The sequence below is a fragment of the Entelurus aequoreus genome, linkage group LG13, assembly GCF_033978785.1.
Source record: "Entelurus aequoreus isolate RoL-2023_Sb linkage group LG13, RoL_Eaeq_v1.1, whole genome shotgun sequence".
NCBI classification, from domain to species: Eukaryota; Metazoa; Chordata; class Actinopteri; order Syngnathiformes; family Syngnathidae; genus Entelurus; species Entelurus aequoreus.
Genome location: NC_084743.1, coordinates 9,995,401 through 10,010,400, shown reverse-complemented (window position 1 = coordinate 10,010,400; position 15,000 = coordinate 9,995,401). Strand labels below are relative to the sequence as shown.

The 15,000-nt window shown below is 39.9% G+C and overlaps 2 protein-coding genes across 4 annotated transcripts in view; one reads left to right on the top strand and one right to left on the bottom strand.

Moving 5' to 3' along the window:
- The window catches only part of cryl1 (crystallin, lambda 1), a 46,905-nt gene extending 40,830 nt beyond the window's left edge, over window positions 1-6,075 (bottom strand). For 2 of the 3 annotated variants that reach the window (XR_009828252.1, XM_062067428.1), the window contains exon 1: window positions 5,784-6,073. Coding sequence is in view for 2 of the 3 variants with exons in the window: in XM_062067428.1 (XP_061923412.1) it covers window positions 5,784-5,824 (41 nt within the window). In the remaining variant the exon portion in view is untranslated. Of the gene's footprint in view, window positions 1-5,783 lie in introns of all 3 variants that reach the window. The other variant, XM_062067429.1, reaches the window with a different exon arrangement.
- Window positions 6,076-6,176: 101 nt separating this feature from the next.
- Window positions 6,177-15,000, top strand: part of ift88 (intraflagellar transport 88 homolog) — a 56,535-nt gene continuing 47,711 nt past the window's right edge. The window contains exons 1-7 of the mRNA XM_062067427.1: window positions 6,177-6,386; window positions 9,212-9,274; window positions 9,947-10,006; window positions 10,296-10,349; window positions 10,434-10,497; window positions 14,040-14,109; window positions 14,207-14,297. Of these exons, the coding sequence (XP_061923411.1) occupies window positions 6,306-6,386; window positions 9,212-9,274; window positions 9,947-10,006; window positions 10,296-10,349; window positions 10,434-10,497; window positions 14,040-14,109; window positions 14,207-14,297 (483 nt within the window). The 5' untranslated portion in view covers window positions 6,177-6,305. The remainder of the gene's footprint in view (window positions 6,387-9,211; window positions 9,275-9,946; window positions 10,007-10,295; window positions 10,350-10,433; window positions 10,498-14,039; window positions 14,110-14,206; window positions 14,298-15,000) is intronic.

Genomic DNA, 15,000 nt, shown 5'->3' with positions numbered 1-15,000 from the left:
ACGTTAAACATTACTCAAGTCAGTCATCACAACAAAATGGTGGGGGTGTGAATATTTGGGCACCACACCATTCCATTCCATTCTTGGGGGTAACGATTCAATTCAGAATCGATTCTCCATTCATGATTCAAAATCAATACTTTTTTTCCATAACATTGGATCCTAGTTCTACAATGAACTAAATTCCTCTATAAAATAGATAAACAGCTCTGATAAATTGTTATATTAATTTTGAAAAAACTGGTTTTGTTCATTAAAATTCTACCCAAACATTTAATAAAGACAAATACAAATAAGGCAACAAGAGAAGTATCCAACACTTCTCTTTTGGAAAGTCAATCTGTACAGCGGTTATACACAATATGATGTGAGTGGTTGTACAGGACAGATGAAAAAAAGTAATCCACTTTTTATTTTTTATTTTAATTAATTCAGAATCATAAGAATCGCGATTCATTCGGGAAAAACAAAAAAGTTGACACCCCTAATAGCTACTGTGGATAAGGAAAGGTCACAATAACTGCAGATGCGACAAGACAACACAACAACTTTCAGCTACAGCACCATTGCAAAAGCCTCAAGAAATACAACAAACGCCACAAAACCAGAACATAAAGCCAAAACACAACTTTCAACCACAATTAAGGATGTGATGGACCAACTTCCTGTACATGGTATATTAGCATTATTGAACAAGTTACTTCCGAATGAACAAGTGGTGACATCTCACCTACTTTTCCAACTTCCTTCTTTACACCATTTGTAACTGTACCACCCGGGGAGTCTGTGAATCGCCAAAACTTGTCCACGTTCACTTCTGTTCCGTCTCTGTATTGTGGTGTTGTGGCGTTTGCATTTGTTGTGACCTTCCTCGGCTATTGTAGCTGTTTATTAAATGAGAGTAGTAGCAGGTCAAACCATAGACATCTTATACAGCGTTTCCCATAAACTGCCAAGATACCTGTGGCGGTGGGAGCGTGGCTATGGGAGTGGTCACCATGACATCATCGAGTAATTTGCATAATTTACTACAATGATTTGATTTTCTCTAAAAAGGCTCAAAAAATGTATACTTACTAATTAATAATAACAGTTTTGTTTTAAACGTCCATCCATCCATTTTACAATATAATTACAACACTTTATGTACATATTTATATACAGATTTGAACAATAAGTTATTCACTGAAATATATTTATTAATTGTGGTTCTTACAAAAAATATATCTTATAAAATATAAAAGCTAAAATGTCTCAAAGCTCTGCCCCTTTAATTAGTGCATACTAAATAATTTAACTTTAGCCTACTACTACAAGCATATTATTTACCAGCAACATAAAGTGAAACAGGTGTCCTGCTACTGTCATAAACAGAAAACAGTAGTGGTGGTAGATAGACACAGAGCTTCATCAAACATCTGATCCACTGAACAAAGAGCTCCAAAAATCTTGAACTTTAGACTGCCATCAGTTTTACTCCCTACACTTAACCATGTGTTTCCTACTGCCTGCAGACTTTGCACCCTTTCTTATATACACATGTTGTGTTTCTAATAGAAATACATTTAATAAAGTCAAATACAAATAAGGCAACAAGAGAAGTATCCTACACTTCTCTTTTGTAAAGTAAATCTGAACAGGTGATATGGGCATCTACATCAACTATATGATTTGCCTGAGAAGCTGGAGAGGACAACAACAACAACAACAAAAAAAATTTTTTTATTTTTTTTTATTTTATTTATTTATTTTTTATTTTTTTATTTTTTTATTTTATTTGTGGCGGACGTAATTATTTCGTGGCGGGCTGCAACAAATAAATGAATGTGTGGGAAACCCTGTTATAAGTAGAAGCAGCATGGAGTGCTACTGCCTACTGGCGCTGACGAGACGCGGGGCCGCCATCTTGGAGTGGTGATCCGCTCCACTCAGTGCAATTCATTTGGCAGGAGCAATGAACTGTCAGCGCATTTAATTCATCTTACCTCACTGAATACCACTGATTTTCACGCGCTTTTTGTGTCATACGTGTAGCTATGATAAAGGACACATGTTTTATTATTCATAGTTTGCTTAACAGTAATAGAATATTCTTATATGCTACAAATGACCAGACGTCCCAGATCAAAACTGGGAATATAATCCCAGAGAAGGGAGAAAAAACGGTCAGCTATTTTTAAATTGAAGAAACAATATGATTAGGTTATATCCTACATAAACAATGTATAAATACATTAGATATCTATATATCTTATAGACTGTATCTCTGTTGCTGCAGCAGCAGAGTTTATTCTGTCTTGACACTTTGTATTGATATTTTGTATTACATTCTTCCCTTAAATGATCATGTTTACAGTCATTGTTTTATATGTATTTTTTATGTTTGTCGCTTTGGATAAAAGCGTCTGCCAAATACTTCAACATAAACATATATAAACACCTGAAAGTCTTTATATCAGCTAAAACCACTAATCTGTTTCACTGGATTCAGAATAAAAGCAAATTCTGTCTTACCCAACAATGTTAGTATTTGAATATTGTTACTTGAAGACTTATTCCTGGTTACAATTATACTGTTAAGAAAGTATTGTCTTATACTTTGCCTAAAATGAGAATGCATCATAATCAGTGGCGGCTGGTGAATTTTGTTTTAGGTGTCACAATCATTTATTTCAACTTTGTTATTCAAGTATGACATTTTTAAATGTACCATATTTTCCGGACTATAAGCTGCACCGGACTATAAGCCGCACCAGCTAAATTTAGGGTAAAATACAGATTGCTCCATATATAAGCCGCACCCGACTATAAGCCGCAGGGTTTTGATGTGTAATTAGCGTAGTATATAGGGGTTCCTGCTACCACGGAGGGGATTGTCGGGACAGAGATGACTGTTTGGGAACGCAAAGCGTCCCATTTATTAACTATAAATCTTTCAATCATTCAATCAAACTTTCACATCTTTGACATGGCGAACAGCATTCGTGCAGAGTACAAATAATACAACGCTGCAAAGTAATACAAAGTGCTCGCCTGTACGTTATCAAAATAACCAGCCTACCGGTATATGAAAAGTCAGTCTTTAATCATTGTGTCATCGTCTTCCTCCTGCATACTAAAACCACCGAAATCCTCTTCGTCGGTATCGGAGAAGAACAGGCCGTATATAAGCCGCACCCTTGTATAAGCCGCAGGGACCAGAACGAGGGGAAAAAGTAGCGGCTTATAGTCCGGAAATTACGGTAATTAATTTCATTGACAAGCAATTCTATTATGGTCTTGTTTGCTAGCGGCTACGATTTCAGTACTATTGAAGATCTTTGCTCCCTCTCAACTCTGTGCTAATATTCTTTTCACAAAATACAACCAATAGTACGTTAATGTTCAATCTTACATGTGAAAAGTAATCCCCCGATTCTTATTTTCAACAGTCCGCTCACTTGAGCAGGAAAACGCTGAACACCATCTTTGTTTTCTACCTGTCAACTGTCAGTTTAGGCTGCTCGCCGACTCCCAACAGGTGTAAAAGAAAGGGCATTTCTATCCTCCTTCAAAACCGCACTAAAACAACACCTCCAGGCAACTTCAACCCTAAACTAACACCCTCCCTTCCACATCCCACCTCCCCGGATTGTAAATAATCAACTGTAGATACTTATTCTTATGCTCTCTGATATATCTTTCTCTCTATGTCCACTACTTGCTGTACATATCCTACCAAGTCACACCTACACTGTTCCAATGTCCATTTCTCTGATGATGCAATTGTTGATGACTGAAGTGCTGATATCAACCAAACGTAACCCCCCCCCCCCCTCCCCCCTCCACATCCACACCCCGGATTGTAAATAATGTAAATGTAAATAAATCAATGTATATACTCTGATGATTAACTTGTGTGATGACTGTATTATGATGATAGTATATATGATAGTATATATCTGTATCATGAATCAATTTAAGTGGACCCCGACTTAAACAAGATTGAAAAACTTATTGGTGTGTTACCATTTAGTGGTCAATTGTACGGAATATGTGTTGCACTGTGCAATTTACTAATAAAAGTGTCAATCAATCAATCAATCCTCATCACCACTTCAAGATGGCGGCCCAATTTCTCGCGTCACAACAGCCAATGCTGTGTACCCTAGCACCACCAAATCCCTCAAATCTAGACTCCAAACATCCCAGGACAAGCTCGTCAGATTACTTCTAGACCTCCACCCCAGATCCCACCTCACTCCTACCCACTTCTCTAAAGTGGGCTGGCTCAAGGTGGAGGACAGAGTAAAACAACTTGCACTGAGCCTGGTCTATAAAATCCGCTACACCTCCCTGATACCGAAGTACAGGTCAAACTACTTCCTTAACGTAAATGACCGCCATAACCACAACACCAGGGGGAGCTCCACTAAACACGTTAAACCCAGATTCCGAACTAACAAAGGTCTTAACTCATTCTCCTTCTATGCCACATCAATGTGGAATGCGCTCCCAACAGGTATAAAAGAAAGGGCATCTCTATCCTCCTTCAAAAGCGCACTAAAACAACACCTCCAGGCAACTACAACCCTTGACTAACACCCTCCCCCTTCCACATCCCACCTCCCCGGATTGTAAATAATCAAATGTATTTCTAATGTATATACTTGTTCTTATGCTATCTGAACTCACTATGTTCTCTGCTGGCTGTACATATCCTACCAAGTAAACACTGTACATATCCTACCAAGTAAACACTGTACATATTCTACCAAGTAAACACTGTACATATCCTACCAAGTAAACACTGTACATATCCTACCAAGTAAACACTGTACATATCCTACCAAGTAAACACTGTACATATCCTACCAAGTAAACACTGTACATATCCTACCAAGTAAACACTGTACATATCCTACCAAGTCACACCTACACTGTTTCAATGTCCATTTCTCTGATGATGCAATTGTTGATGACTGAAGTGCTGATAAATGATACCAACTAAACCCTCCTCATCTCACCCCCTGGATTGTAAATATGTTACATAATGTAAATAATTCAATGTATATACTCTGATGATTAACTTGTGGGATGACTGTATTATGCTGATAATTTGTACCATGAATTGATTAACGTGGACCCCGACTTAAACAAGTTGAAAAACTTATTGGGGTGTTACCATTTAGTGGTAAATTGTAGGGAATATGTACTGTACTGTGCAATCTACTAATAAAAGTTTCAATCAATCAATCAATCGGTTTAGGCTGCTCGCCGGCTCCTCATCACCACTTCAAGATGGCGGCCCAATTTCTCGCGTCACAGCAGCCAATGCTGCGTCTACTTATAACATGTCTGTGGGTCAAACCGCTGCAATTTAACCTGAAAAAAACTGTGCAAACTGCATAAAAAATTAATATCCTGCCTGAATCGTACCGGTAACCACAAATTCTGAATCGAATCGTAGTTAAAACAAATCGTTGTTAAAGCGACTCGTTATATCTAGCTACATAGTTGTGAGCATATGTACTTTTTAAAGTTTGTTAAATCATAACATGAAGGTGTGAATTTGTTGTCATTTCGCCTGTCTTTAAGTCCTTTAGTATCTAAAATAGCTAAGATGTTAAAAAAGCAACAACAGAACGAGTAATTGATCAGTGGTGTGTACTTTTATGGTCATTCCGGAAGCCGCTAAGTGTTGCAGTTTAGTCGCGTAAAAAGCAGAAATGCACGCATAACAGTGAATGTTATTTAATTGCTAGTTGGATAGATGCAAAGAGTAAGAATCTTGTCTCGCTCACCTGCCGATGACGGTGATCATTTTCATGTCAGGACCGCTCATTTCTTTGATTATTAATAGAGATTATTTGCGATCTGTCACACTTTTGTAACTGTCTACCCGCCCCCTTGCGGTCACGTGACATCGTGCTAGTACGGCAAAGCGAAAGGTCCAAAATAGTCACACAAATAAAATAGCACAGACTTAAAACTGAGATATTCTTCTATCGATAACGTTCATGTGTTGACCCTGCTAGTAAAACTCAGCTAAACGGAAACAACTCAGAACTGTCGAAGCGACGTGTTAGCGTCGTCCATTACGCTTGTATCCTAGCAACTGTTAAAAAAAACCCCGTCTTGACCAATGAGCGCGGAGCTGTGTGATGACTGACGCGCGAGCGACCAATCGGGTGTCGTCAAACTGAAATAAGTCCCGCCTTCACAGCGAGCATCTCCGGGATTGACAACAAAACGCCACTCGGCGACTACTTTTGCCGTTTCAGTACCGATTAGCGTCTCTAAAGCGCTCTTATCGGCCACGCAGCATGGAAAACGTACACCTGGCGGCAGAGGTGGATGATTTATACTCGGGATACAACGACTATAATCCAACATTTGATACCGAGGTGAGTGCTAGCGAGCAGACTCTCGCTTAGCTAGCAAGCTAGCTAAAAACACAACCTGACGCACTTAAAGGGGAACTGCACCTTTTTTTATTTATTTATTAATGTTGCCTATCATGCACAATGTCAAACAAAAACATGTTTCTCTCTTTTATGCTTACTAATTCGTAAAATACGAGGGGGCTAACAATGCGGCTAATGCGAGTACTCTATTTACATGTGACCTGCCTGAATATTAACCGAGTGTTAGCGAAATGATTGTAAGCGCTAACGCAGAGGAACTACTTCTAGCCCCGACGTGATCACAGAGAGCTAACTAGCTTATTAGCTTTTTAAAAAAAAAGTATTATCATTGTACATTAAATAGGGGTGTAACGGTACGTGTATTTGTAGTGAACCATTTCGGTACGGGGGTTTTGGTTCGGTTCGGAGGTGTACCGAACGAGTTTCTACACAAACATATTAAGTAGCCGCCTAAGCTAAAGTCTTAACAAGATGCTCCGCTTCTTCTGCCTCTGTCTCTGTCAGTACTCTACACAGCACCCAGCATTGTCCCACCCACACAACCATCAGATTGGTTACACACAGAGCGGTAACAGCCAATCAGCAGTGCGTATTCAGAGCGCATGGAGTCAGTGCTTCTGCGGTGGGGTTAGCAGATAGGTGTTTAGCAGTTAAGCATCAGGCAGCGGACTCTCCCCAAATTATAATAAACACCTCTCAGTCAACTACTAGTAACATCACTATGAGCCCGTTGACCTTCTAGAAATATAAAAGGCAGCTCAGCTTGCTCGCAATCCTGGCTTGAGCTGAAGGCTAATTAGCTTTTAGCGTAACGTTAGCTCATTTTGCGTTGTGTGTGGGTGTGTGTTATGGACAGCAAAGCCCTGTCTGTCTGTTATTTCACTTTACCTTTTTCTGTGTTGATTGAGCTGTGTTGTAGCAGCAAAAAAGGACATTATGTTAAATGAAGAGTTTCTGTCTCTGATAGTTGATATAATAATGTAAGTGCATCATTAAGCCTACATGAACTCCATGGTGTTCAGGGATGAATAGTCTCTCCTATTGCTATTGTACTATTTTTTCAGCTATAGTTACATTAAAGGCCTACTGAAATGAATTTTTTTTATTTAAACGGGGATAGCAGATCCATTCTATGTGTCATACTTGATCATTTCGCGATATTGCCATATTTTTGCTGAAAGGATTTAGTAGAGAAAATCGACGATAAAGTTCGCAACTTTTGCTCGCTGATAAAAAAAAGCCTTGCCTGTAGCGGAAGTAGCGTGACGTCACAGGAGCTAGTATTCCTCACAATTCCCCGTTGTTTACAATGGAGCGAGAGAGATTCGGACCGAGAAAGTGATGATTTTGAGCGAGGATGAAAGATTCGTAGATGAGGAACGTTACAGTGAATGACTTGAGAGGCAGTGATGGACGTATCTTTTTTCACTCTGACCGTAACTTAGGTACAAGCTGGCTCATTGGATTCCACACTCTCCTTTTTCTATTGTAGATCACAGATTTGTATTTTAAACCACCTGGGATACTATATCCTCTTGAAAATGAGAGTCGAGTACGCGAAATGGACATTCAGTGCCTTTTATCTCCACGACAATACATCGGCGAAATGCTTTAGCTACGAGCTAACGTGATAGCATCTTGCTTTAACTGCATATAGAAACAAAAAAAATAAACCCCTGACTGGAAGTATATACTGATCCCACCTACAACTGTCTTCTTTGCAGCCTTCATTGTTCATTAAAAAAATTGCAAAAGATGTCCAGAATACTGTGGAATTATGAAATGAAAACAGAGCTTTTTGTATAGGATTCTACAGGGTACCATAACTTCCGTTACTCGGACTTCGTCACGCGCAATCGTCATCATACCGCGATGTTTCAGCCGGATATTTCCCGGGAATTTTAAAATGTCACTTTATAAGTTAACCCGGCTGTATTGGCATGTGTTGCAATGTTAAGATTTCATCATTGATATATAAACTATCAGACTGCGTGGTCGCTAGTAGTGGCTTTCAGTAGGCCTTTAAAGTGTGTGCTAGATTATAAATCATGCCTCTCACCTGGATAGTAGAAGGTTGTGGACATAAACCAAGAACTCGGTCAACTTTGACCTCTAACTTAGACCCATAGATGGCGAGAAAGACACAAAGACCTTCATTTGCGTCACTTTTTAAAAACATTTTGTAAGGATTATGATGAATTCTTCATCTGTCTTTATCCCTGTGAGAACAGACATTGTACAGTAAGTGTTGTTTTATTATGTTTGTATAAATTGTTCAGCACTTAGCAATACTGCTACACGATGTTCAGCGTTTGACTAAAGCTGCATCTGTTTAGCACACAGCTTCTAAAACTCGTAGCTCGTCCTCCTTGTATTCAGGATCAAAAATAGAAGTTTCTGGATCTTCATTTGTCCCGAAGTAGTCGTCGTTGTCTCTCATTAAGTCTGCCATGATTAGTAGTCTTGTTGTTGAAGGAAATAGTGAACCTTGTGATGTGTCTGTAAAATTAATATGCCGCCATATGCTTAAAATGATCAGCATAAGTAAATCTTAAATGTTATTATGAATGTTACATATACATACTTACAATGTGTATATAAAACCTTTTTTTTAGAGATCCTTCTAGGCAAAATAGAGCTCCATTGCTAGCTGACTTTTGCTAGCATTTATTTACGATTTAGAATGCATAAAAAAAGACATAGGGATTGTAAATGATCGGCAAAATTCCCCCAAAAAGTGCAGTCCCCGTTTAAACCTGTGAAAAGAATAATGTTGTATATTATCGATTTAAAATGTATTCTAGGAGCTGGATAACGATGCGGCCTTCCAAGAAGCAGTTCGGACCAGTCATGGAAGAAGACCCCCGGTGAGTGTTGACAGAAACGTGTTAGCATATTAGCTAATGCTGACAATGCTAGCGTGATTACATACAAATATGCATGAAAACACTCCAACATACATCACACATGGGACGGTTTAGTAAGTAAGAATTGTTTTGAGTTATATTGTAACACTTACAAACGTTGCTTGGAACGATGAATCCTCCACGTGCTATGGACGGCTAGAAGACGGAACTGCACTTCTACTTCTAGTTGAAAGTTCAGTCTAAACCGAAGGACATCGCCCCACCTGCAGTGAGCAAAATGGGCCAAAAGATGGCGCCATAGCACAAACAATACCACACACCTATTCAGTGTGTTTGCTTTGTTGTGTTTTTTATGATTTGCATCATGAGTGTCAGCGAAGAAAAATCCATAAATTAGCTGCACTGTTTTATTAGCCGCAGGGGTCAAAGCATAGGGAAAAAAATTTGCGCTTTTAGACAATTAATTTAGACAAAAGCTCAATGATTTAGTTACTTTACACTGTGTTCCTGTTATTGATATATATTATCTCAAATAACCAAAGTGTTAAACGGATTGATATTTTGATTAGGATCGATATCAGAGCCCAATGCGCTGGTATAGATATTTCAGTATCGATTAAACTGATTAATCAATGGCTGACAACACCTTCATCTCTTCTTTCACATTCACAGATGACTGCTAAACTTCCTGGCACTGCCACAGGAGGGCGCCCTTTGGCTTCTTCCTTTGGAGTGAGTACACAAAATGAGTTACAGTGGGTCCGGCGGAGTTTTTGCCTCATTCTTGTGAGAATCCTGCGTGTGCCTTAGGCATGTAGAGTGGGACTATCCAGGACTCGCTGCGGTGTGCTCCAACATCCACCACTGAGGGTAGATAATACTGTATCATCTCTTTCTCTTTGGACTTCGCATCCAGGAAACAAAGCCAAAACTAATCCAGACCCACTGTAGTAATAAAATAAAGACCTTGTATTGGTTAGTTTTGACATCATTTTGGTGATTTACTTGATTTTATTTCTAGAATCGGATGTCCATGGCCTCTTCAATGGGCCGACCCATAACTGGAGCTGTGCTGGTAAGTCTGGATCCTTCTAGCAAACGTGTCTGCCTGATTGCCAGATGCTACTCTGAAAACCCTTTTCCATTGTCGGCGATCTAGGATGGAGCGGCTCGGCCCATGTCTGCGGTCCGAGCAGCCGGCTTCACCTCCTCACGAGCACGCGGTGAGAGGATTTCTATTTAACTCTTGTCCAGTCTGTGTAGGGTAGTGTTCACTTTGGCAGCAAGTTTGAACCACATTGTCCAGACTATGGATCAGACCTTGGCAAAATATGTCCCATGGGCCAGATGTGGCCCATATTCTGTCCCATTCAGTAAAAAAATGTAAAATTCCATTCCATTTTTTTGAGGTGGTCTGTCATACCTGTCAGGTTCAAACACTGATGACATCTATTAGACAAGACAAAAAGCAAGGAATCAAACAGAGACAGGATTCAATTTAGCTCATGAGGAGAGCGCGTCGACCTGCACCCTCGTATAGTGTCGTTCCACGCTCTGACGAAAGGGTTCCACGCCTCTTCATTTATTTGGGCATTTTCTGATTACATAACTGCAGCTGCTTCTAAGGGGAGGGGGGGTCATAAACATCTGCCGCACTCGGTCATAAACAGTTCAAAGAAAAGGGTGTCAGGTCTGCCCTCTCTCTGCTTTGTAGACCTCGGGTCATGACAAGGTCATCCAGTGGCCGTCCAATAGATCAAAGAAACCGACACCTCCACGTCGCATCCCATCGCACACAGTGGAGGTTTACAAGCGGTAGGCCGTTTGCTTGATAAGATCAAAGACAGCTTTTGTCTTCTCGCAGGGCGACCTGAACTCATGGGAAAACAAGTTGTGTGATAACTTATATACAATTATTCTGACAATACCTTTTTTAGAACTCTATGGGACATTGTGACTTTTGGTATTAGTGTTCCTGGAAAAAAGGGACCCACACACACGTACTGTACAGCAGATTTTTACAGTTAAATGTGTTTATATCATTTATACACTAAGGGTGTAACGGTACGTGTATTTGTATTGAACCGTGTCAGTACGGGGGTTCCGGTTCGGTTCGGAGGTGTACCGAACGAGTTTCCACACGGACATATTAAGTAGCGTAACGCACGTTGTGTAAACAATGCACACCGAGGCACAACACACGGCATGCTAGCAGCTAACGGGCTAGGATAGACTGACCATACGTCCTCTTTTCACCGGACATGTCCTCTTTTGCGGGGTTTCTTAAATGCCTCAAATGTCCGGCATTTTGAGTTAGGGTTGCGTGTGTTTTCAATGTACGTTCAGGGTTAAGAAGGGGTTAAAAACAAAACAAACAGCAGCATTGGTGAGGGAGGGGCAGAGACAGAGAGAGAGTGAGAGAGTTATGATAAACGTCGCCAGGCTCTGCTTTTTATCCATAGATTTATCACATTTCATTTTCTATTATCTATAGCAGGGGTGTCAAAAGTGTGCCCCGGAGGCCATTTGCGGCCCACAGCTAATGTTTTAAAGGCCCACGGCACATTCTAAAAATACTATTCAAATAAACAAAAACATAACAAAAGTGAAATTTAAATGTTAAATGTAATTTAGAAAAAGTTGCAATGTTGACTAATAAAACAAAGCTGTTTTTTTGTCTTTCAAACTGTCATTGCTCAAAACATAATATTGAATCAAATCAATGTTATTATGAATTATTGACCTATCCAAGGTTCCCATTACTTCACATCAAATATTACACTAAGAAAAATATTTTTGGTGTAAGTTTTTGCAAATTTGGTAAATAAATAACCCAAACATTTTTATTTTGTTGTTTTCTTACTGTACCGAAAATGAACCGAACCGTGACCTCTAAACCGAGGTACGTACCGAACCGAAATTTGCGTGTACCGTTACACTCCTATTATACACACATACACCTCGGCCCCTCAGACACATTTTTTCTCTCAATGTGGCCCCCGGGTCAAAATATTTGCCAAGCTCTGCTATAAAGCGCACCACAACCACAACACCGGGGGGAGCTCCACTAACCACGTTAAACCCAGATTCCGAACTAACAAAGGTCTTAACTCATTCTCCTTCTATGCCACATCAATGTGGAATGCGCTCCCAACAGGTATAAAAGAAAGGGCATCTCTATTCTCCTTCAAAACCGCAATAAAAGTTCACCTCCAGGCAGCTACAACCCTAAACTAACACCCTTCCCGGATTGCTAATAATCAAATGTAAACAATCAAATGCAGATACTTTTTCTTATGCCTTCTGATCTCTCTCTCTCTCTCTCTCTCTCTCTCTCTCTCTCTCTCTCTCTCTCTCTCTCTCTCTCTCTCTCTCTCTCTCTCTCTCTCTCTCTATGTCCACTACTTGATGTCCATATCCTACCCCCCCCCTCCACACCCCTGATTGTAAATAATGTAAATAATTCATTGTGATTATCTTGTGTGATGACTGTATTATGATGATAGTATATATGATAGTATATATCTGTATCATGAATCAATTTAAGTGGACCCCGACTTAAACAAGTTGAAAAACTTATTCGGGTGTTACCATTTAGTGGTCAATTGTACGGAATATGTACTTCACTGTGCAACCTACTAATAAAAGTCTCAATCAATCAATCAAAAAACCACTAAATCTTAGAAGAAAACAATATTTTACCATATACTAGCCGCACCGGACTATAAATCACAGATATATACGTTGTGAAATAAGTTATTTACACAGAAATATTCTGTAAATGAGATAGGCTCCAGCACCCCCAGCGACACTGAAAGGGACAAGCGGTAGAAAATGGATAAATGGATGGCTTTATTTATATACCTTAATTGTTTCTGTAAGACGGCAGTGAAACGGCTGATCAAACATTCAGACACTCGGCACCATCTTTAAAGTATGACCATATCACACCAACTCTCAAATCCCTTCACTGGCTTCCTGTTCCACTCAGGATTGAATACAAAGTCTCCCTACTAACCCACCAGTGCCTCCGTGGAAATGCCCCCCCTCTACCTCAAAGAACTGCTCACCCCCAAATCCTCCACACGACACCTCCGCTCCAGACAGGCTAACCTCCTCCAACCTCCGAGGACAAAGCTACGAACAATGGGAGACCGGGCTTTCTGCTCCGCCGCTCCCAGTCTGTGGAACGCTCCCCCTGACCACCTGAGGGCACCACAGACTGTGGATGCTTTTAAAAAAGGCTTAAACACCCTTTTTTTTTTTTTAAAAACTTTTTTTTTTTAGATATATGCACACTAGTTTTAGCTATATGGCTGTTCTAGTTTTTATTTTTTGTTATTTTTTATTATCTTTTTTATTATTTTATTTTATTTTTTATACACTGCAGCACTTTGAGGTTGTTCACTCAATGTAAAGTGCTTTTTACAAATAAAATCTATTATTATTATTAAAGTACAGTGGCTTCCGCCGACCCCTGGCCATAGGTCCAGGGCACAAATAGCAGGCCCATCAAAATGTCCGCAGGAATTTTCTAGTTTGATAGATAGTTCTTCCATGGGGGGTGGTTCCAGACTTGTAATTATTTTCCAAAACACTAAGGGGCAGTGTCTCCAAAAGGAGCGACCGCAACTGTCGTTGACTAGATATTTACCTTCTCGTAAAGAATGATGGGCATCTTCCTCAAAACGAACACTGGTGTTGGATCTGACTCTACACAACACCTAGTCCTACTGGAAACACTATTTTCTAACTTCCTGTTCAGGCTCAACACTTGACCCGCTGGGCCAGTCCAAAGGCCCCGCACCCGCACTTGAAGAAAAGAAAGAAGACTTGTGAGTCGTATCAGTAATCAAGAGCTTCTCTACAACCCATCAAGTCACCAACACGCCATTCTTCTTCTTCTTCCTTGCATGCTGTGTGGTGTTGCAGGCATGAGGAGAAGGTCAAGATCTTGGAGAAGAAAGTGAACGACTTGATAACCGAGAGCTGCATGGCACAAAGCGTGGGCAACTCACAACTGGTCAGACACAGACGTCATTTCAACTAGGGCCGGGTGATACGGCTGAAAACTGTATCACGACATACGTGTTTGATATCGATCATTCTTGATGTTTTTATCACCTATGGAAAATAGGGAGCAGGAAATGTAAACATTTTTAACTTGAAATGTAACCTTACTCTGATTATAATCCCCTCAGCGGTCAAGGCGGAAAGGAAAACACTCAAACAAAGTAAACAAAATAGTAAAATCACATTGAACACTTAACAATCAGCTCTTATAATGAAGGTGAATAAATAAGGAATATGTAAGAAATGCTTCATAAAGTGTAATAAAATAGTGCAATGTGTGAAAATAACTTGAGAAGAACTACTTTCTGCAGGACATAACGGCTGTGTAACATTCATTTGCCCTGATATTCTTATTTAACTATGGAAAATATGTTTTGTCATTCAGTAATTATTGTAAATATGATTATATCTGTGTTGGCCCTGCGATGAGGTGGCGACTTGTCCAGGGTGTACCCCGCCTTCCGCCCGATTGTAGCTGGGATGGGCTCCAGCACTCCCCGCGGCTCCGAAGGGAATAGGCGGTAGAAAATGGATGGATGGATGGATGGATGGATGGATGATTATATCCATAATTATTGAAATGTTTTATGACCTAGGGAAATAAGGAGCAGGAGAATAATATATTTGATTTGAAATGTAACTTCCTCTGATTA